At 50.6% G+C, this 23986-nt stretch overlaps 1 protein-coding gene across 6 annotated transcripts in view; it reads left to right on the forward strand.

Moving 5' to 3' along the window:
* mdn1 (midasin AAA ATPase 1) overlaps positions 1-23986 on the forward strand; it is a 106832-nt gene that overhangs the window by 60317 nt on the left and 22529 nt on the right. For 4 of the 6 annotated variants that reach the window (XM_080513719.1, XM_080513721.1, XM_080513720.1 and 1 more), the window contains 9 exons: positions 1499-1886; positions 4984-5096; positions 5725-6415; positions 6499-6654; positions 8095-8383; positions 9068-9321; positions 12788-12883; positions 13135-13229; positions 14734-15095. In XM_080513719.1, coding sequence (XP_080369845.1) covers positions 1499-1886; positions 4984-5096; positions 5725-6415; positions 6499-6654; positions 8095-8383; positions 9068-9321; positions 12788-12883; positions 13135-13229; positions 14734-15095 — 2444 coding nt within the window. The remainder of the gene's footprint in view (positions 1-1498; positions 1887-4983; positions 5097-5724; positions 6416-6498; positions 6655-8094; positions 8384-9067; positions 9322-12787; positions 12884-13134; positions 13230-14733; positions 15096-23986) is intronic. The other 2 variants (XM_080513723.1, XM_080513724.1) reach the window with 1 other exon arrangement.

Consider the following 23986-nt stretch of genomic DNA (forward strand, 5'->3'; position numbering starts at 1 on the left):
GAATATATGGCTAATGTTGGTAAAACCGCTATAATGACTACCAACGTTTGATGAAAGCAAAAATCGAGAAACGACTTAAAGTGGCTAAAAGACCAATGAGACCATTTTTCTGAAAAAAGTTGAATGATGAAAACAAGAAAATGACTTTAAGAACAAAATGTGCAAAAACATTTGTTGCTGGAAAAAACTGAACAATTCTGTTCAGTTTCCTTTAAATGTCTCCTGTTTCGGCTCATTTCTAAACTAAACTAACCCTACTTTATTAACGTATGGCCCGATGGCGCTCAGGGACCAACAGTTGATGTACTGTCAGCGGTGGGAATCGAACCTGCGCACCCCAGAGCCCGCCTCTCGGCCAAGCGTTTTTAGCACCTACAGGGTTTTCCAAGTAAAGGACCGTCCACACCAGAGCGTTGTTTTATAAAATACACCGTTTTTTGGCCAATCATCCACACAAGGCAGCAGTTTAGAAGCCCCAAACACTTTTTGAACTCTGGTCCCGGAGTGGGGGAGTTCTAAAACCCTGGCTGGACGATCATCTGTGACGTAATCGCCTGTCCTCCCCACCGCGGTCCACGGTGCCATTTAATCACCACAACAATGGCGGACTACATGCTCCAGGTGGCGCTGCAGAAGCGACTGACGCCGGCAGCAGGAAGAGCAGGTGCATAGACTTATAGAACTTTGAGTTGTATATGAGTGGGAGTCTACTTCTAGATTTCCATGTGTTCACTGTCTTCTTCTGCGTTTCTGGTGTGTGTGGTGAGTCACAGCGCCCCTATAGGCCTGGCAGGTGTCCTACAGGCCCTGCAGCCTCATGTTGAGTGTTCATAGTGACGTGTGGACGGAAATGTTTCTCTTTTGAGAACGCCAGGGAGAAAAACGATTGATTTAGCTCGTGTAGACAAGGCCTTAAACTCAATGCAGACTAACAAAAATTGAAATGTATATTTTCAAAATAATACAAATTGTAAATACATATACAAAATGTGTCTTTGCGACCTGGTACCAAATGATTGTTGGATTGGTGCCAGTCTGCAGCCAGGTGATTGGAGTCTAGTTCTCGTCATGTGACCCTCCTAGAGACCTGTAGCGGGGAGCAACTGAGAGGATGGTCGATGCTCACGTTGATAATCCATCAGTTGTAAGAATTGAACCAGCGACACTCAGTTACTCACATTTCCTCCATTAAACTGGCCGTGCCCCTCCTCAAAGCTCTGCTGGACATTTAAACACACTTTAATGAATGTCTGTTTCCCAAGTCCCACCCTTAAAAAGAATCTCATTATTTCTGACTGGTTCTTAAGCTCGTGTTCATTTTCATCTTGTTTTTATTACTTGGCGAAACTGTCCGATGTTTCCATCTGTGTTTTTGTGTCTTTGTCTTTAAATAGTCTAGGTGTCATTTTAGTGCGCTCTAAACACACAGTCATGAAAAGTACGAGCAGAGCGCTGCATGAAGGAAGTGACCTGCTCCTGTCACCGTTGTGTCCCTCAGGGCGACAGACTTCAGGCTGCAGGGGGCCGTCCTGCGCCGGCAGCTCCAGAGCATGGCCGACCTGCTGCCCCCCAGCCTGCAGGAGGGCTTCATGGAGAGCTGCGAGAGCCTGGTGGTGGACGCCGACCCCCTCATTGCAGCTCAGGAGATCCGGATGGTCTTCAGGGACTTCCTGCCGCCCAACGTGCTTCCCGACGGGCTGCTGCAGGCCTGCACCGCCTGCCTGCAGCAGTACGTGCAGAGCAAAGTGCAGAGCTCCTGCACTGCTGCCCACGCAGGACTCTTCTGGGTCAACATGGGCCTGCTGCACATCAAGACCTGGACCCCACAGACCCTCTTCGACCCCGCTGTGAAGAGGGCCTACAAACTCAACTATGCCGAGCAGGAGGTATGGACGTAGAATCCACTACTGCTGCATTGTGGGAATGAACATCTGTCTATTGATCCATAAATCACATCTACTAGAGACTCTACACACCCCCTGGAGTGACTCTCCTCTGTTGTCACTCTCCTCTGTAGTGACTCTCCTCTGTCGTCACTTTTCTCTGTAGTGACTCTTCTCTGTAGTGACTCTTCTCTGTAGTGACTCTCCTCTGTAGTGACGCTCCTCTGTCGTCACTTTTCTCTGTAGTGATTCTCCTCTGTTGTCACTTTTCTCTGTAGTGACTCTTCTCTGTAGTGACTCTTCTCTGTAGTGACTCTCCTCTGTAGTGACTCTCCTCTGTCGTCACTTTTCTCTGTAGTGACTCTTCTCTGTAGTGACTCTTCTCTGTAGTGACTCTCCTCTGTAGTGACGCTCCTCTGTCGTCACTTTTCTCTGTAGTGATTCTCCTCTGTTGTCACTTTTCTCTGTAGTGACTCTCCTCTGTAGTGACTCTCCTCTGTAGTGACTCTTCTCTGTAGTGACGCTCCTCTGTCGTCACTTTTCTCTGTAGTGATTCTCCTCTGTTGTCACTCTCCTCTGTAGTCACTCTCCTCTGTAGTGACTCTCCTCTGTAGTGACTCTTCTCTGTAGTGACTCTCCTCTGTAGTCACTCTCCTCTGTAGTCACTCTCCTCTAGTCACTCTCCCCTGTAGTGACTCTCCTCTGTAGTGATCCTCCTCTGTAGTGACTCTTCTCTGTAGTCACTCTCCTCTGTAGTGACTCTTCTCTGTAGTGACTCTCCTCTAGTGACTCTTCTCTGTAGTCACTCTCCTCTAGTGACTCTTCTCTGTAGTCACTCTCCTCTAGTGACTCTCCTCTGTAGTGACTCTTCTCTGTAGTCACTCTCCTCTGTAGTCACTCTCTAGTGACTCTACTCTGTAGTCACTCTCCCCTGTAGTGACTCTTCTCTGTAGTCACTCTCCTCTAGTGACTCTCCTCTGTAGTCACTCTCCTCTAGTGACTCTTCTCTGTAGTCACTCTCCTCTGTAGTAACTCTCCTCTGTAGTCACTCTCCTCTGTAGTCACTCTCCTCTGTAATCACTCTCTGTAGTGACTCTCCTCTCTAGTGACTCCTCTGTAGTCACTCTCCTCTGTAGTGATTCTCCTCTTTATTGACGATCCTCTGTAGTGACTCTTCTCTCGAGTGACTCTCCTCTTTATTGACTCTTCTCTGTAGTGACTCTCCTCTCTAGTCACTCTCCTCTGTAGTGACTCTTCTCTGTAGTGACTCTTCTCTGGAGTGACTCTCCTCTTTATTGACTCTCCTCTCTAGTCACTCTCCTCTGTAGTCGCTCTCCTCTGTAGTCACTCTTCTCTGTCATCACTTTCCTCTGTAGTCACTCTTCTCTGTATTGACTCTCCTCTGGAGTGACTCTCCTCTGGAGTGACTCTCTGGAGTCACTCCCCTCTGTAGTGACTCCTCTGTAGTGACTCGTCAGTGGACAAGTAGGGTCCTGGCTAGATAAGCTAGCTTAGTGTGCAAGGCGTCATCAGAGGCTCTTGGTGAAGTGGGACCAGTGCCCAGGGGAAACGGGGGCAGCCTGAAGCAACACGAGCAGAGCTGGTGTGAGTCACAGCTCAATACCCAGAGCTGGGTCCCATAGGAGAAGCATCTTGATTGGCTGGGGTGCTAATTGACCGACACTTATTATCTGGTGTAGTAAACCATGCCAGAAGCCTTACCTCGGGGGTCGGGCAGTTGCTCCAGGCTGTAGAGGTGGCAGGTGTGGCAGGTGTGGCAGCTAGCATTGGGCGATGGAGCAATCATCCAGTTAGCTCCAATCTATTGCTAAAAATGTGAGACATGCTTGAAGGCCTAGTGAAATGTAAAACACTACTTTGCAAAAAACGATAGTTGTGGTTCTACTTCTAAGGTTCCTCCGACTCTGCCCCACCACTGTGGTCGCATAACAAAGTCGGGGGAATCCTTCTTCTTCGTGGGCGTGACGTCAAGAGTTGTGCAGATCTCCATCTGTTGTGTTTATATCGGCTTGTTTCCTCTTAAATATCCAAGTTTTTACAGTGTTTTGAAGTTATAGTCGGCGTTTTATGAGCCTTGATGAAAGATTGAGCCTGTAAGAGACCAGAGAGGAGAAAAGGAGCACAGGCGGCGGGAGCAGCTAGCCGTTAGCTCGGGCGGCTAGTGGGAGCCGTTAGCTCGGGCGGCTAGTAAACGATCCAGTAACACCTGGACTCATCTTCGGTGATTCAGTCTTCTAGCTCTTGGACGTGTTGGATCCGGGAAGCCGGTCGTTCTGCCAAAAGTCAGGAGCCTCAAAGCTGAAAACTGGCGGCTGCTGAGGCGAGGAGACGAGGACGAATGGAGGACGAAGCGTCTTCTGCTTCCTCAAACATGTTCCAGACGGGGTCACCGATGGCAGAACCACCTTCTGTGTCTTCTTCATCAATCACTGGGTTTGAAATGACCATGATGATGAAATATGGTTCAATTCAGCCTCTTCGTGGTCAAAACTCTGATCCTCCATAATGTAAACACAACTTGGGCGTGTGCACAACTCGTGACATCACTCGATTATTGTCAGAAGCTCCGCCCAGCAGAGGAAATAGTGCTGTTTATCTGCTATTTTCTCACAGATTGTCGTGTTTTAACATTTGACCTTCAGCCAGTTAGCAGGAAAACGTCCCAAGAAGCGACACCAGAGTGTTTTGGAGGTGGAATCTTCATTTCACTGGGACTTTAAAGAAGCAAAAAGAGGTGTTGGAGTGATGCTGTGTGGTAGCGCATTCTACTTAACTGCTCCACCTGACGCAGATGTCACAATCACTGGCTGGTCTGGGTTGGTGTAATGTAATAAATACTTGTGATGGGTCATGCCCCAGAGTGAGACTTTGACTCCAATGCTAGGAATGACAACTGTAAGAACTGATCAAATAGTTAGACACATGTTTTGTTTTGGGTTTGTTTTTTGTGCAGACTGTAAATAAGTAGAGTGGATGATGCATAAATTGTAATGGTAAACAATTCCATGAGCCTGCTACATCCACACAATGCAACCCGTGCAGCTAGCTTGAAGCTAACAGCTGATGCCGTGTGTTGCAGCTGGCTGTGCTGCAGGAGGAGTGGAGGGGACGCAGCCTGTCCTCTCAGCTGCTGACTGGAGGAGAGCTGGAGGAGAGCAGCACCACTGACGGCTTCCAGCACCCGAGAATCAGGTACAAGAACACCCACACCCCCACCCACACCCCCACCCACCCTCGCTTAAAACACCATCGCTTTAGCCGCCGTCCCCACCGCACTTTTTGTGCCGGGGCGGAGCAGGGCGGGACGGGCTCTTCTGCAGTGGACGGTATGGAAAGAACCACAACCACCAGCTCCGATGTGTCCTCACCCCTCCGTGGAGGTGGCGAGCACTGAGCAGGGCTTTGAGGAGGACCGACAATGATGACTGTCACTCTGGCCTGACCCACGATATTTAAATATTCCATCAGCCACCAACCCTCCCATTGTAGTTTACATTCACGGGTTGTTCTGGTAACTGGGTTTATTGAAATGTCGGCATCTTGGCTGTGTTCCAACGAAGTGCAGACACTCAGTCCTCTCAGGAACAGGAGAGGAGGAGATCAGCAGGAGCTGGTCGCTTCCACGTTCTTCGCCCAACACGTCCCGGCGTCGTGCTCAACATCTTACCATACTTTCTGTGGGACCACACCAAATATATACGCAGTGTGTGTCCTGTAGAGACCCTGGTTCACAGAGCCTTGCTCAGAGACGTTTCCATGACACTTGGTATTTCATCAAAGTGTTTCTGTCAGACAGAGTGACGTCCGGCTGTGTCTGCAGGTATCTGTGGATCCGCATGCAGCAGGTGAAGGAGCAGATCGCAGAGCTGTGCAGGAAGCAGGCCTGCCGGCCTCCAGATCCACAGTACGGACGCCTCTTCCAGGACCTCCAGCACTACCTGTGCAGCATTGGACAGACGTCTGCCGTGGAGGACTTGCTGTCCCGCCTGCTGAAGGCCTCGCAGAGCTCCTCCTCCTCCTCCTCCTCCTCCTCCAGCAGGACCAGGACGGCCGTCCAGGCGCTGCTGAAGGAAGAGTCGGTGTGGCAGAGCTCACAGCAGCACTTCAGCCAGAGGCTGCTGGAGGAGTACCCCCTGTACCCCGACGTGGTGGGCCCAGTGCGGATGGGCATTGTGCAGCTGAGACACGGCATGAGGCTGGCGGCCTCGCAGGTGTCGGCGTCCCTCAGCCCAGTGCCCGGCCTCTCCACACTGCTGTCCTGCCTCCTGGCCTTCCCCTCACTGTCTGCAGGACAGTCCTCCTTCCTGGCCCGCGCAGACTTCCTCTGCTCTCAAGCCTGCATGGACGTCCTGCGCAGCCTGCTGCAGCTGCTGCCCCCGCAGGACACCCAGCAGGTTGTCCCGGGGTCTTCCACCTTGCTGCTGAACGCTCTGCTCTACCTGCAGTGTCACACGCTGTCCGAGAGGCAGCTGAGCCCCGACGCTCACCGGCTCTTCACACACATCTGTCAGGTGAGAGAGAGAGCAGAGTGCACTGTCAAGACAACACACACAGTGCTGGACTGAACGTGTGTGTGTGTGTGTGTGTGTGTCAGGCTGTGGTGAACGAGTGGGACAATCAGGAGAGGCGGCGGCGGGAGCAGGAGCAGGCTCAGGCCAGTCTGTACTGCAGCCGGCTGCACGGCTCGGGGCTGACGGAGGACGAGCAGGACGAGCAGGACTTCAGACTGCAGTTTCCTCACTTCCAGCAGGTAACAACCAGCTGCCACACACTGTGGGGCGAAGGGTTGTAGCCGCACACTGTGGGGCGAAGGGTTGTAGCCGTACACTGTGGGGCGAAGGGTTGTAGCCGCACACTGTGGGGCGAAGGGTTGTAGCCGTACACTGTGGGGCGAAGGGTTGTAGCCGTACACTGTGGGGCGAAGGGTTGTAGCCGTACACTGTGGGGCGAAGGGTTGTAGCCGTGAGGCTCATTTATCCTCAGCGCTAAGCACACTGTGTTTAAAGAGCTTAGGACACCATCTTCCAGATTGATTATTTTCACCATCAAAAATAAGGGACTTCTTCGGATGCCCCCTGTAATATTGACACATTTCCTCTTTTTTTCTTTTTTTTCTTTTGCACTGTTGAAAAGTAAACCCTCCAGGAGGTTGGAGACTGGGAAGGAATGTAGAAGTGAGGTTGTGGGAGGAATGAGTTCTCGGGTCCCACAGGAATTCTGCCTCTTCATGTTGTCGTGGTGCTTTTTTGGGGGATATTCAATACAGATGAATCTAATACATCGACATATTGTAGTGGCCTTGACAATCCTTGTTGGCTTCTCGTCTTCAGATTCATGTGAATCTTTGCCGGAGTTGCTTGGTTGTTCTTCAATATACAGCTCAAATCGCTTTGTTCTGACTTCCAACGCTCCTGCGAACATCCTCTCATCCTCCTCCTCTTTAAAAACGTCTTCAACTTCAGCTGAGCGGTGTGGAATAGCCCTGTATGTTGTAACCACGCCACGACATTGGTCCATTTCAGAACCGTAAAGGTCAAAAGACAAACTGTTGAGACACTTTACTTTCACTAATTAGACCAGTGTTTTCCAACCTTTTTGAGCCAAGGCACACTTTTTGGTTTGGAACAATCTGGAGTCACACCACCACCTGAAAATATTAAAATGTTAAACTCTGTAGCCTCTATTAACAATATAAAGTCTTTCTCATCCAAGTTTTATCAACAGGAATCAAATAAATACTGAAAAAAAGTATTTCCCAATTATAATTTATTTAATTTGTACTCTGTGTGAAACCTGGACCTGATGGATGAAGAGCTGAGATCCTGGTTTTCAAAAACTTCTCCATCACTGTCACTGACACAGTACTTTGATACAAGATGGTAGCAGGAGGTGGAGATGAACCACACTGACGTCTGTCACTTTACATTTCACCGGCAAAGTTCTGTGCTGCCCTCTAGTGGTGAAGAGTATTTATACATGATTACTCTGCAACACACTGCTCTGACAGCTGACAGCGGCTCTGAGAGCAAATGATTTTTAGAAAAAAATGTGAAATGTGATAATTCCCCACGGCTCACCTGACGAGATCTCTGGAACACCAGTGAGCCGCGGAGCAGTGGTTGAAGAACACTGAATGAGATAACCCTTTACAGCAGCCTCATGGGAACCTCTGCATTCTGTGTCCACTCAGGATTTTGCAGATCTTGTGTCTGAGCCGAGTTTGGAAGGATCATCAGAAGCAGGCCTGAAGGGGGGGCCAGGCCCCCCCACTGTGGAGCCTCTGGAAACAGACCCTCTGTCCAGCAGTGTCATGAACACGGTGGTGCAAGTGCACCAGCGCCTGTGTCGGACACATGCCCGCTCGCTGTGGTACCGAAGTGGAGCCTCACCGGCCAATCACAGTGCAGAACACATCCGGGCCCTGGTCCTGTCCTATCAGATCGCGTCCCCCATCATGTCTCGCTTCTATCAGCTGATCGGTGAGTCGCGAGTCCTGCTGCGGTCCGTGTCTCTCAAACTGTCCTGTGCATGGGAGGGTAAGGCTTACTCTCCCCCTTTGGAAGCAAGTTCTAAGTTCATTGTTGTTATTTGTTAAATGTTTTGAAGTTGTTTTATATCAGGGGAAATGTTTTTTTCTAGTTGAATGTGGCATACAATAATGTCACATTAATGTCGCTGAATGTGAATGGTCTAAACACACCAGTTAAAAGGGAAAAGGTTATGAGAAGAATAAAGAAAGAAAAAGCCCATGTAGTACTCCTACAAGAAACCCATCTGGACAGAAGTGAACATGAAAAGCTAAAGAAATGTGGTTATAAAAATGCTTATTATAGTTCCTAAGCTAATAAAAAAATAAGAGGTGTTATTATACTGATATTGAATACTGTTAAGTTTGAACTGATGAACGAGATAAGAGATAATAAAGGTCGATGTGTTTTAATTAAAGGAAAACTTGAAGACCAGATTGTTACACTGGTCAACATATACTCACCCGCCAATAGCAAAACCGATTTTATGCAAACTATTTTAAATAAAATAGCAGTAGAAACAGAAGGGACCTTAGTTTGTGGTGGAGATTTGAATATAATCCTTCAACAAAAATTGGATGCAACGAGCCAAAAACTGTCCTGTGGCAGTGTTCTCATTCCTTTTCCGCTCTTCAGATTCAGCAATGGACCAACAACTGACCGGCAGCGAGCTGCTGCTCTCCGCCCTCCTCCAGAGCAGCGTGCAGGGCCCCCCGCCGCAGGGCCCCGGGACTCTTCACACGCTGGCCGTGGCCTCTGAGGGTCCGTACGACTTCTACCAGCAGCCCAACATGAGTGAGGCCCGCCGCTGCCTCCCCGTGCTGCAGCAGCTGGGTGTGGCCGTGAAGCAGAGGCTGGAGGACTGGCCCCAGCACCCCGCCCTCGTCCAGGTCCGCTCTCACCCTCGGCCTGTCGGCACGCCTTCACATAGTTTGACTCACGAGCATCAACTACATGCTTTCTTCACGTTCGTCATCCGCACGCTTAATTTGACACCAAATCCTGCAGTGCTGAACGGGAACGCCACGTCGTCTGCTTTCACTGCTAACTTCATCTTGGTTTTTCTGCTTTCAGTAACTTGTAACTGGTCCTGTGACTTGTAGTCAGGTGTAACTTATAGATCGACACACATAAAACAGCTGGTATTGTGGTGGGCACCTGTCCCGTTCTGTACGGTAAACTGTGCCCTAATGTCTTTTCCACCGAGACCGTCAAGTATGAAGCCAAGTTCATCAGGCCTCGGGTGCAGACCCTGCAACCGTCCGGCCGGCTCAGGCCTTTCTCTGAGCCCAGAGCAACGCCAAACGCTAAAATATGTATGCCTGAGCAGTGTCCATCCAGTCCGGCTCAGCCGGACTGGATGGACACTGCTCAGGCATACATATTTTAGCGTTTGGCGTTACTCTGGGGCCAAGTGCTGCAGAGAAATGTGACAATAGTGACAAGCGGTCATGGGAAATCACGCTTCACCTCGGTTTGTGCTGCTTCCCCACTTGAAAGGGACGGAAGCTTCTACCCAGAGTGCACCTGGGTTCCACTCAATGACCACAGAGTTTGTTCCTTCTGTGTCTCCAGTTCTTTATTGGACGTAGGTAGCTCGTGTAGCCACCGTGGTAGGTAGAAAACCTTCTAACAAAGAAATCATGTCAATGTGCGCATGGATGTATTCACACATATGCAACTTATTGCACAATGAAATAGGTTTTTCTTTCGCAATCCAAACTCTTCTGTAAATCAACAATCAACACAAGAGTATTCAAATGAATCGAGTTGAAATTAAGTAACTACTTCTTTGTGTTTTATTCCAACAAAAATGCATTGTATTCTATCACTGAATGGTATTTTCATCAAAACAAATTCTACTTTTAATATAGAAAATTGTTATATGAGAGTGCATGAATGACCACATTTTGTTTTTAGCAGAGATTTTAAATACAATTTTAAATGCAACTAAATGAACTCAAAGTCACTAATTAACTACTGAAGTTGTAATCAGCAAGCTCACTCTTCCTAGAATCTTAGAATTCTTGGAAATGTAAGGTTTTTCTTAGAATTTTTCCTTACTAAGGCAAGAAAGCTCCTAAGGTGAAAACCCGCTAAAAGTAGTGAGGAAGACTTTTAACAAGTCTACGTAAGAGTTTGTTGAACAGACAGTTCAGTTCAATTCAACTTTATTTACAAAGCACCAAATACAACACAGTCATTCCTCGGTGCTTTAACACAGAACATAGAAAAACCCAACAGATCTACATGAGCAGCAGGTTTGTTTGAGAATGTGGAAATGAAAAATTCCCTCTAACAGGAAGAAACTTTGTAGAAACTAGAGGCAGAGGTGGAGGAATTCTGCTGACCGGTTGAGGTGAAAGGCTAGAGGAGAGGAGAGGAGAGGAGAGACCGAGAGATAGATAGAGAGGAGAGGAGAGGAGAGACCGAGAGATAGATAGAGAGGAGAGGAGAGGAGAGACCGAGAGATAGATAGAGAGGATAGAGGAGAGGAGAGATAGAGGAGAGGAGAGATAGATGGAGAGGAGAGATAGATAGAGAGGATAGAGGAGAGGAGAGGAGGGACAGAGAGATAGATGGAGAGGAGAGGAGAGGAGAGGAAAGACAGAGAGATAGATAGAGGAGAGGAGAGATAGATAGAGAGGATAGATAGAGGAGAGGAGAGGAGGGACAGAGAGATAGATGGAGAGGAGAGGAGAGGAAAGACAGAGAGATAGATAGAGGATAGAGGAGAGGAGAGACAGAGAGATAGATAGAGAGGATAGAGGAGAGGAGAGGAGAGACAGAGAGATAGATGGAGAGGATAGAGGAGAGGAGAGACACAGAGATAGATAGAGAGGATAGAGGAGAGGAGAGACACAGAGATAGATAGAGAGGATAGAGGAGAGGAGAGATAGAGAGGATAGAGGAGAGGAGAGACAGAGAGATAGATGGAGAGGATAGAGGAGAGGAGAGACACAGAGATAGATAGAGAGGAGAGATAGAGGAGAGGAGAGATAGATAGAGAGGATAGAGGAGAGGAGAGGAGGGACAGAGAGATAGATGGAGAGGAGAGGAGAGATAGATAGAGAGGATAGATAGAGGAGAGGAGAGGAGGGACAGAGAGATAGATGGAGAGGAGAGGAGAGGAAAGACAGAGAGATAGATAGAGGATAGAGGAGAGGAGAGACAGAGAGATAGATAGAGAGGATAGAGGAGAGGAGAGACAGAGAGATAGATGGAGAGGATAGAGGAGAGGAGAGACACAGAGATAGATAGAGAGGAGAGATAGAGGAGAGGAGAGGAGAGACAGAGAGATAGAGGAGAGGAGAGGAGAGGAAAGACAGAGAGATAGATAGAGGATAGAGGAGAGGAGAGACAGAGAGATAGATAGAGAGGATAGAGGAGAGGAGAGGAGAGACAGAGAGATAGATGGAGAGGATAGAGGAGAGGAGAGACACAGAGATAGATAGAGAGGAGAGATAGAGAGGATAGAGGAGAGGAGAGGAGAGACAGAGAGATAGAGGAGAGGAGAGACACAGAGATAGATAGAGAGGATAGAGGAGAGGAGAGGAGAGACACAGAGATAGATAGAGAGGATAGAGGAGAGGAGAGATAGAGAGGATAGAGGAGAGGAGAGGAGAGACAGAGATAGATAGAGAGGATAGAGGAGAGGAGAGACACAGAGATAGATAGAGAGGATAGAGGAGAGGAGAGGAGAGACACAGAGATAGATAGAGAGGATAGAGGAGAGGAGAGATAGAGAGGATAGAGGAGAGGAGAGGAGAGATAGATAGAGAGGATAGAGGAGAGGAGAGGAGAGACAGAGAGATAGATAGAGAGGATAGAGGAGAGGAGAGACAGATAGATGGAGAGGAGAGACAGAGAGATAGAGGAGAGACAGAGATAGATGGAGAGGATAGAGGAGAGGAGAGACAGAGGATAGAGGAGAGGAGAGATAGAGAGGATAGAAATGAACAAACGTTCGGTGGTTTGTTGACATCCCAACACCACTGAGGTGCATTTTCACACTGAAAACTGACAAAAGACTGAATAACTGACCTTTCGAGATGAGACGTGTTCTTGGTTGAGGATTTAATGGAAAAAAATTCTAATTGAATGAGACTTTTAGTCCAGTGCGACTTACATATGTTTTTCATGACACATGTTTTGAGTGGTGCGTCATCAGGAGCAACTTAGTCTGGAAATACAGGAATGATTGACGTGAGCTCATTTATTCCATCTGTTGCTTACAAAAACTGTCGGAGAGTCGCAGAGCCGATGTTTCCCTTGTTTTTGACTAACATCAAGCAAATTTGCCTCTATAATGACGAACAGTATCTATTGTGTGTGTGTGTGTGTGCGTGGGTGTAGTTAAATGTGGTGATGGACCGGATCACAGCGTTCAGCCTGGCCAGCCCATTGGCTAAGTTCCTCAACGGTCTGGAGATCCTGCTCAGTAAAGCCCAGGTGAGTTCATCCAGCTCAGCGCTTCTCAAACACTCAAACTAGGAAATTACAACAAAAGCGACAGTTAAACGTCACCAGTCGATTCACAGTTGAATTGTAAAGCACAGATGACTGGCACTAGCATGGAATGGCACTCGCATGGAATGGCACTAACATATGTGCCAGATCCTCAAATCAAGTCAGCATGTAAGTCAGATGAGATGAGCTGCAGTTGCACCTGCTAGCAGTGACCCTGCTCTCCGGCCTCACAGGACTGGGAGAACAACGCCAGCCGCTCAGTGTCTCTGCGGACGGAGCTGGAGGCCGTCACCACACTCATCGTCCAGTGGCGCAAACTGGAGCTCAGGTAAGTTTGATGGCGACGTGAAGAGATTGAATGTGATGGAGACTGTCAGCAGCAGGTACCAACACCTCACTGGTAGTACCAGGGGTGTCGCTTGTCCACAGCAGTGTCTGGACTGAGGAAGGTGTTTACATGAACCCTGAGATGTTGAAGTCCAGAGTTTCAATCAAGCTTTTCTTCAAGTCTTTATTTGTAAATGTCATTCTGAAGATTTAGCTCCAGTAAACCCACGCTCCCGACACGTTTGCATTAATGGTGTCTGTGTGACAACGTTTCTTTTCTTTATATATATTTCTGTGTGTGTGTGTGCGGGCATCCCCTATGCTATGAGAATGATCCCAATGCATACCTCCTGAACAATGAATTGCTAATGGAGATAAAAGGAGCCCCTCATTCAAAGCACCAGACCTGTAGCTACCGTTGTGTAGGTGTGTCAACATTTGAGCAAGTTCAGTGGTGAAATATGAGCTCAAAGCCACGAGGAGGAGGCTGAGGGATTCAGCGTTCGAAACTGTGAAGGCTAATTAAAAAAAGACAAAAAAAATGCTGGACTCGTCAGAAAGTTAAACAGAACTTTGGATCTGGAGAGTCTGCTCTGTCATGATGTAGTGTTTTGAAGGCGATACGATGTTCGCCCTCAAGAGGAGCTGGCGTTTCCACCGCAGCGAGAGGGCGGGATTACGTGTTCGGAACTTTGATGGAAAATAAAAACAAAACCACTCGACGACTGGAAACGATGTTCTGGATTATTGAGGAGAGTCTCTATCAGTTAATAGGTTATTGAAGTCGATAGATATTTGCACTCAAGAGTAGCTAGCGTTTGTAAATCGTATTTTGAAATCACTTCCTGTCAGATTCAGTGTGGGTGTACCGGGGCGTGATCTTTAGGTCTCCATGAGACCAGCAATGACTTTCTGTTTGATCTCTCTACGACAGTCCTACGGGTCGTGGTAGATGTTTATATTTTCCTAGGTGGCGCTAGACCGGCACGCGGCTCGGCCCATAAATACATTTGAGTAAGTTTGTGAATTTCAAGCCAGTATTCAGACGTGGCATGGCGTTCCCCAAATGTGACATTTGAAGAAGGATGGAACTTGCATGTTGATTTGCTTGCTGCTCTGCTTCAGAGGAAACAATCTCACACCATGGAGACAAAACTCCACATGCCCACGTTTTCTCATCAATCACCCATCAAATCTTACTTCAAAAGAACTTTATCATGAATGGGGAAATTCCTTCTCTGCATTCAACCTTAACGGACCATGCCAGGAGTCTGGGCTGCCATATTGCTTTGCCCGGGGAGCTGCTGTGTGTCAAAGGTCGTGCTGCTGGAGCCACAGTGGTGACCTGTCAGCAGTGGGATTCAAACCTGCCACAGTCAGTCATGAAGGAGGGATTATTGTCTAGTCTGTATGTGGAGACCAGAGTTCCTGCTGGCTGGCAGGTAGGAGTGTTGATGACTTCCTGCCCTCCTTGAACTGACCGTTCAAACATCTGTGTGTGACAGCTGTTGGTCCAGCAGTCTGGACAACGCCATGAAGCGCCACACGGAGAAGTCCACCAAACACTGGTTCTCTCTGTACCAGCTGGTGGAGAACTACCTGCAGGAGCAGCGGGTGGAGGCAGACGCAGGTGAAGGTGAAGATCCACACAAGCTCCAGCAGATGATGGTTGAGTTTACATTCTTCCTACAGTCACACTGGTGTGTTTCAGGCGAGGAGGTGGAGCGGCTCTCCCTCTCCTCGGTGGCGTCCACCTTGCAGGCCTTCATGGAGGGCTCCACACTGGGGCAGTTCCACACCCGCCTGGACATGCTGCTCAGCTTCCACTGCCACCTGCTGCTGCTGCTGCCCCGGCAGCCTGCACAAGGTCAGCCTGCACTCACACCCTCCACCTCGCCTTCACACAACTCTGCACTCACACCCTCCACCTCGCCTTCACACAACTCTGCACTCACACCCTCCACCTCGCCTTCACACAACTCTGCACTCACACCCTCCACCTTGCCTTCACACAACTCTACTCACACCCTCCACCTCGCCTTCACACAACTCTGCACTCACACCCTCCACCTCGCCTTCACACAACTCTGCACTCACACCCTCCACCTCGCCTTCACACAACTCTGCACTCACACCCTCCACCTCGTAGTCACACAACTCTGCACTCACACCCTCCACCTCGTAGTCACACAACTCTACTCACACCCTCCACCTCGTCTTCACACAACTCTACTCACACCCTCCACCTCGCCTTCACACAACTCTGCTCTCACCCTCCACCTCGCCTTCACACAACTCTGCTCTCACCCTCCACCTCATCTTCACACAACTCTGCACTCACACCCTCCACCTCGTCTTCACACAACTCTACTCACACCCTCCACCTCGCCTTCACACAACTCTACTCACACCCTCCACCTTGCCTTCACACAACTCTACTCACACCCTCCACCTCGCCTTCACACAACTCTGCACTCACACCCTCCACCTCGCCTTCACACAACTCTGCACTCACACCCTCCACCTCGCCTTCACACAACTCTGCACTCACACCCTCCACCTCGTAGTCACACAACTCTGCACTCACACCCTCCACCTCGTAGTCACACAACTCTACTCACACCCTCCACCTCGTCTTCACACAACTCTACTCACACCCTCCACCTCGCCTTCACACAACTCTGCTCTCACCCTCCACCTCGCCTTCACACAACTCTGCTCTCACCCTCCACCTCATCTTCACACAACTCTGCACTCACACCCTCCACCTCGTCTTCACACAACTCTACTCACACCCTCCACCTCGCCTTCACACAACTCTACTCACACCCTCCACCTCGCCTTCACACAACTCTACTCACACCCTCCACCTCGCCTTCACACAACTCTACTCACACCCTCCACCTCGCCTTCACACAACTCTGCACTCACCCTCCACCTCGTCTTCACACAACTCTGCTCTCACCCTCCACCTCGCCTTCACACAACTCTGCACTCACCCTCCACCTCGTCTTCACACAACTCTGCACTCACACCCTCCACCTCGTCTTCACACAACTCTACTCACACCCTCCACCTCGCCTTCACACAACTCTACTCACACCCTCCACCTCGCCTTCACACAACTCTGCACTCACACCCTCCACCTCGTCTTCACACAACTCTGCACTCACACCCTCCACCTCGTCTTCACACAACTCTGCACTCACCCTCCACCTCGTCTTCACACAACTCTGCACTCACACCCTCCACCTCATCTTCACACAACTCTACTCACACCCTCCACCTCGTCTTCACACAACTCTGCACTCACACCCTCCACCTCGTCTTCACACAACTCTGCACTCACCCTCCACCTCGTCTTCACACAACTCTGCACTCACACCCTCCACCTCATCTTCACACAACTCTACTCACACCCTCCACCTCGCCTTCACACAACTCTGCACTCACACCCTCCACCTCGTCTTCACACAACTCTGCACTCACACCCTCCACCTCATCTTCACACAACTCTGCACTCACCCTCCACCTCGCCTTCACACAACTCTGCACTCACACCCTCCACCTCGCCTTCACACAACTCTGCACTCACACCCTCCACCTCATCTTCACACAACTCTGCACTCACCCTCCACCTCGTCTTCACACAACTCTGCACTCACCCTCCACCTCGTCTTCACACAACTCTGCACTCACACCCTCCACCTCGCCTTCACACAACTCTGCACTCACACCCTCCACCTCATCTTCACACAACTCTGCACTCACCCTCCACCTCGTCTTCACACAACTCTGCACTCACACCCTCCACCTCGCCTTCACACAACTCTGCACTCACCCTCCACCTCGTCTTCACACAACTCTGCACTCACACCCTCCACCTCGCCTTCACACAACTCTGCACTCACACCCTCCACCTCATCTTCACACAACTCTGCACTCACCCTCCACCTCGTCTTCACACAACTCTGCACTCACACCCTCCACCTCGCCTTCACACAACTCTGCACTCACCCTCCACCTCGTCTTCACACAACTCTGCACTCACACCCTCCACCTCGCCTTCACACAACTCTGCTCTCACCCTCCACCTCGCCTTCACACAACTCTGCTCTCACCCTCCACCTCGCCTTCACACAACTCTGCACTCACACCCTCCACCTCATCTTCACACAACTCTGCACTCACACCCTCCACCTCGTCTTCACACAACTCTACTCACACCCTCCACCTCGCCTTCACACAACTCTACTCACACCCTCCACCTCGCCTTCACACAACTCTACTCACACCCTCCACCTCGCCTTCACACAACTCTACTCACACCCTCCACCTCGCCTTCACACAACTCTGCACTCACCCTCCACCTCGTCTTCACACAACTCTGCTCTCACCCTCCACCTCGTCTTCACACAACTCTACTCACACCCTCCACCTCGCCTTCACACAACTCTACTCACACCCTCCACCTCGCCTTCACACAACTCTACTCACACCCTCCACCTCGCCTTCACACAACTCTACTCACACCCTCCACCTCGCCTTCACACAACTCTGCACTCACACCCTCCACCTCGTCTTCACACAACTCTGCTCTCACCCTCCACCTCGTCTTCACACAACTCTGCACTCACACCCTCCACCTCGTCTTCACACAACTCTACTCACACCCTCCACCTCGCCTTCACACAACTCTACTCACACCCTCCACCTCGCCTTCACACAACTCTGCACTCACACCCTCCACCTCGTCTTCACACAACTCTGCACTCACACCCTCCACCTCGTCTTCACACAACTCTGCACTCACCCTCCACCTCGTCTTCACACAACTCTGCACTCACACCCTCCACCTCATCTTCACACAACTCTACTCACACCCTCCACCTCGTCTTCACACAACTCTGCACTCACACCCTCCACCTCGTCTTCACACAACTCTGCACTCACCCTCCACCTCGTCTTCACACAACTCTGCACTCACACCCTCCACCTCATCTTCACACAACTCTACTCACACCCTCCACCTCGCCTTCACACAACTCTGCACTCACACCCTCCACCTCGTCTTCACACAACTCTGCACTCACACCCTCCACCTCGCCTTCACACAACTCTGCACTCACACCCTCCACCTCATCTTCACACAACTCTACTCACACCCTCCACCTCGTCTTCACACAACTCTGCACTCACACCCTCCACCTCGTCTTCACACAACTCTGCACTCACCCTCCACCTCGTCTTCACACAACTCTGCACTCACACCCTCCACCTCATCTTCACACAACTCTACTCACACCCTCCACCTCGCCTTCACACAACTCTGCACTCACACCCTCCACCTCGTCTTCACACAACTCTGCACTCACACCCTCCACCTCGTCTTCACACAACTCTGCACTCACCCTCCACCTCGTCTTCACACAACTCTGCACTCACACCCTCCACCTCATCTTCACACAACTCTGCACTCACCCTCCACCTCGCCTTCACACAACTCTGCACTCACACCCTCCACCTCGTCTTCACACAACTCTGCACTCACACCCTCCACCTCGCCTTCACACAACTCTGCACTCACACCCTCCACCTCATCTTCACACAACTCTGCACTCACCCTCCACCTCGTCTTCACACAACTCTGCACTCACACCCTCCACCTCGTCTTCACACAACTCTGCACTCACACCCTCCACCTCGTCTTCACACAACTCTGCACTCACACCCTCCACCTCATCTTCACACAACTCTGCACTCACCCTCCACCTCGCCTTCACACAACTCTGCACTCACACCCTCCACCTCGTCTTCACACAACTCTGCACTCACACCCTCCACCTCGCCTTCACACAACTCTGCACTCACACCCTCCACCTCATCTTCACACAACTCTGCACTCACCCTCCACCTCGTCTTCACACAACTCTGCACTCACACCCTCCACCTCGTCTTCACACAACTCTGCACTCACACCCTCCACCTCATCTTCACACAACTCTGCACTCACCCTCCACCTCGCCTTCACACAACTCTGCACTCACCCTCCACCTCGTCTTCACACAACTCTGCACTCACACCCTCCACCTCATCTTCACACAACTCTGCACTCACACCCTCCACCTCGTCTTCACACAACTCTGCACTCACACCCTCCACCTCGCCTTCACACAACTCTGCACTCACCCTCCACCTCGTCTTCACACAACTCTGCACTCACACCCTCCACCTCGCCTTCACACAACTCTACTCACACCCTCCACCTCGCCTTCACACAACTCTACTCACACCCTCCACCTCGCCTTCACACAACTCTGCACTCACACCCTCCACCTCGTCTTCACACAACTCTGCACTCACACCCTCCACCTCGCCTTCACACAACTCTGCACTCACACCCTCCACCTCGTCTTCACACAACTCTGCACTCACCCTCCACCTCATCTTCACACAACTCTGCACTCACACCCTCCACCTCATCTTCACACAACTCTGCACTCACACCCTCCACCTCGCCTTCACACAACTCTGCACTCACACCCTCCACCTCGCCTTCACACAACTCTACTCACACCCTCCACCTCGCCTTCACACAACTCTGCACTCACACCCTCCACCTCGCCTTCACACAACTCTGCACTCACACCCTCCACCTCGTCTTCACACAACTCTGCACTCACACCCTCCACCTCATCTTCACACAACTCTGCACTCACCCTCCACCTCATCTTCACACAACTCTGCACTCACACCCTCCACCTCATCTTCACACAACTCTGCACTCACACCCTCCACCTCATCTTCACACAACTCTGCACTCACCCTCCACCTCATCTTCACACAACTCTGCACTCACACCCTCCACCTCATCTTCACACAACTCTGCACTCACCCTCCACCTCATCTTCACACAACTCTGCACTCACACCCTCCACCTCATCTTCACACAACTCTGCACTCACACCCTCCACCTCATCTTCACACAACTCTGCACTCACACCCTCCACCTCATCTTCACACAACTCTGCACTCACCCTCCACCTCGCCTTCATACAACTCTGCACTCACACCCTCCACCTCATCTTCACACAACTCTACTCACACCCTCCACCTCGTCTTCACACAACTCTGCACTCACACCCTCCACCTCATCTTCACACAACTCTGCACTCACACCCTCCACCTCGTCTTCACACAACTCTACTCACACCCTCCACCTCGTCTTCACACAACTCTGCACTCACACCCTCCACCTCGTCTTCACACAACTCTACTCACACCCTCCACCTCGTCTTCACACAACTCTGCACTCACACCCTCCACCTCGTCTTCACACAACTCTGCACTCACACCCTCCACCTCGTCTTCACACAACTCTGCACTCACCCTCCACCTCGCCTTCATACAACTCTGCACTCACACCCTCCACCTCATCTTCACACAACTCTACTCACACCCTCCACCTCGTCTTCACACAACTCTGCACTCACCCTCCACCTCATCTTCACACAACTCTGCACTCACACCCTCCACCTCGTCTTCACACAACTCTACTCACACCCTCCACCTCGTCTTCACACAACTCTGCACTCACACCCTCCACCTCGTCTTCACACAACTCTGCACTCACACCCTCCACCTCGTCTTCACACAACTCTGCACTCACACCCTCCACCTCGCCTTCACACAACTCTGCACTCACACCCTCCACCTCGTCTTCACACAACTCTGCACTCACACCCTCCACCTCGTCTTCACACAACTCTACTCGCACCCTCCACCTCGCCTTCACACAACTCTACTCACACCCTCCACCTCGCCTTCACACAACTCTACTCACACCCTCCACCTCGCCTTCACACAACTCTGCACTCACCCTCCACCTCGTCTTCACACAACTCTGCACTCACACCCTCCACCTCGCCTTCACACAACTCTGCACTCACCCTCCACCTCGTCTTCACACAACTCTGCACTCACCCTCCACCTCGCCTTCACACAACTCTGCACTCACACCCTCCACCTCGCCTTCACACAACTCTACTCACACCCTCCACCTCGCCTTCACACAACTCTACTCACACCCTCCACCTCGCCTTCACACAACTCTGCACTCACACCCTCCACCTCGCCTTCACACAACTCTGCACTCACACCCTCCACCTCGCCTTCACACAACTCTACTCACACCCTCCACCTCGCCTTCACACAACTCTGCACTCACACCCTCCACCTCGCCTTCACACAACTCTGCACTCACACCCTCCACCTCGCCTTCACACAACTCTGCACTCACCCTCCACCTCGCCTTCACACAACTCTGCACTCACACCCTCCACCTCGTCTTCACACAACTCTGCACTCACCCTCCACCTCATCTTCACACAACTCTGCACTCACACCCTCCACCTCATCTTCACACAACTCTGCACTCACCCTCCACCTCGCCTTCATACAACTCTGCACTCACACCCTCCACCTCATCTTCACACAACTCTACTCACACCCTCCACCTCGTCTTCACACAACTCTGCACTCACCCTCCACCTCATCTTCACACAACTCTGCACTCACACCCTCCACCTCGTCTTCACACAACTCTACTCACACCCTCCACCTCGTCTTCACACAACTCTGCACTCACACCCTCCACCTCGTCTTCACACAACTCTGCACTCACCCTCCACCTCGCCTTCACACAACTCTGCACTCACACCCTCCACCTCGTCTTCACACAACTCTGCACTCACACCCTCCACCTCATCTTCACACAACTCTGCACTCACCCTCCACCTCGCCTTCATACAACTCTGCACTCACACCCTCCACCTCATCTTCACACAACTCTACTCACACCCTCCACCTCGTCTTCACACAACTCTGCACTCACACCCTCCACCTCGTCTTCACACAACTCTGCACTCACACCCTCCACCTCGTCTTCACACAACTCTGCACTCACACCCTCCACCTCATCTTCACACAACTCTACTCACACCCTCCACCTCGTCTTCACACAACTCTGCACTCACACCCTCCACCTCATCTTCACACAACTCTACTCACACCCTCCACCTCGTCTTCACACAACTCTGCACTCACACCCTCCACCTCGTCTTCACACAACTCTGCACTCACACCCTCCACCTCGCCTTCACACAACTCTACTCACACCCTCCACCTCGCCCTCACACAACTCTACTCACACCCTCCACCTCGCCTTCACACAACTCTACTCACACCCTCCACCTCGCCCTCACACAACTCTACTCACACCCTCCACCTCGCCTTCACACAACTCTGCACTCACACCCTCCACCTCGTCTTCACACAACTCTGCACTCACCCTCCACCTCGCCTTCACACAACTCTACTCACACCCTCCACCTCGTCTTCACACAACTCTACTCACACCCTCCACCTCGCCCTCACACAACTCTACTCACACCCTCCACCTCGCCTTCACACAACTCTGCACTCACACCCTCCACCTCGTCTTCACACAACTCTGCACTCACCCTCCACCTCGCCTTCACACAACTCTACTCACACCCTCCACCTCGCCTTCACACAACTCTACTCACACCCTCCACCTCGTCTTCACACAACTCTGCACTCACACCCTCCACCTCATCTTCACACAACTCTACTCACACCCTCCACCATGAAACAATGATGGTCCAAGATGTCCTACAGTAAGGACAGAAGAAGCTTTGGACTACTGGAGGTGGTGCCTTGCCTCAAAAGCGAAGTAGATGAATTGATTTCTATTGAATCTGGATAATTACACAAGTGATGAGAAAAGAGGTAAACAAATAAATGATTGTAACCTTCAGGCCTCCTGATGGTCAATTTTTTTTTTTTTATTCTAATGACTCCGACCCTGTTTCAATCAGTGTCTGCAGACTGAGTTGATGAACTGTGGTCCCTCGTTTGTCTTGGGTGAAACCCCTCACCTGCACATTCTACACTTTTCTCTGACAGGAATGAACATTTTGTCACATTTCTCTCATTCAAACTCCCAAATTTCAAGCCTTCATAGATTTTTAACCAAACCTTCCTCTGCCTTTTGGCTGCGGCCTGCAGAACGTTTTGTCCACATTGTGGGTTTGTCAGGAACCAAACTTGCAAACATACAGCACTTCAGTCACAATCAGACATTGATGTATGTTCAATATGTATGTTTATGCAAGTCCAACACATTGACGTACATGAGGCACGGAGATTGATTGACAAGGGTCTACAGTCCCTCAGCCAATCACGACACAGAATACAATGTGCAGTTCTCCCTCAGCCAATCAGGACACAGAATACAATGTGCAGTTCTCCCTTAGCCAATCAGGACACAGAATACAATGTGCAGTTCTCCCTCAGCCAATCAGGACACAGAACACTGCGTTTATACGCCTTTAAAAAAAAAAAAAAGCATGCAAAATTGCACACAAAAAAATCGGTGAAACAGCGAGGCCCTGAAAGGTGAACGGCGTTCTAGTGAGGGCCGACTGTTGGAACCTGGCAAAAGCAACATGTCATGAGGTCATGTGTGTGTCAATGGATTGTTAACCTATTGAGTGGACGAGGTCAGCCTGGGGATCCATACTGTCTGTACATCATATGTGAGCATCATCTCAGACATGACGGATTGGATTTGATTGAACCTGACAGTACGGGGGGCCGTGACCTTTGTCACAGTCACAATTCAGCTCAATACAATTCAATTGCCCTCATAAGTTGAACACAAACAGCCGTCCTTTC

This window comes from Blennius ocellaris (assembly GCF_963422515.1).
Source record: "Blennius ocellaris genome assembly, chromosome: 18".
In the NCBI taxonomy this organism is placed as follows: Eukaryota; Metazoa; Chordata; class Actinopteri; order Blenniiformes; family Blenniidae; genus Blennius; species Blennius ocellaris.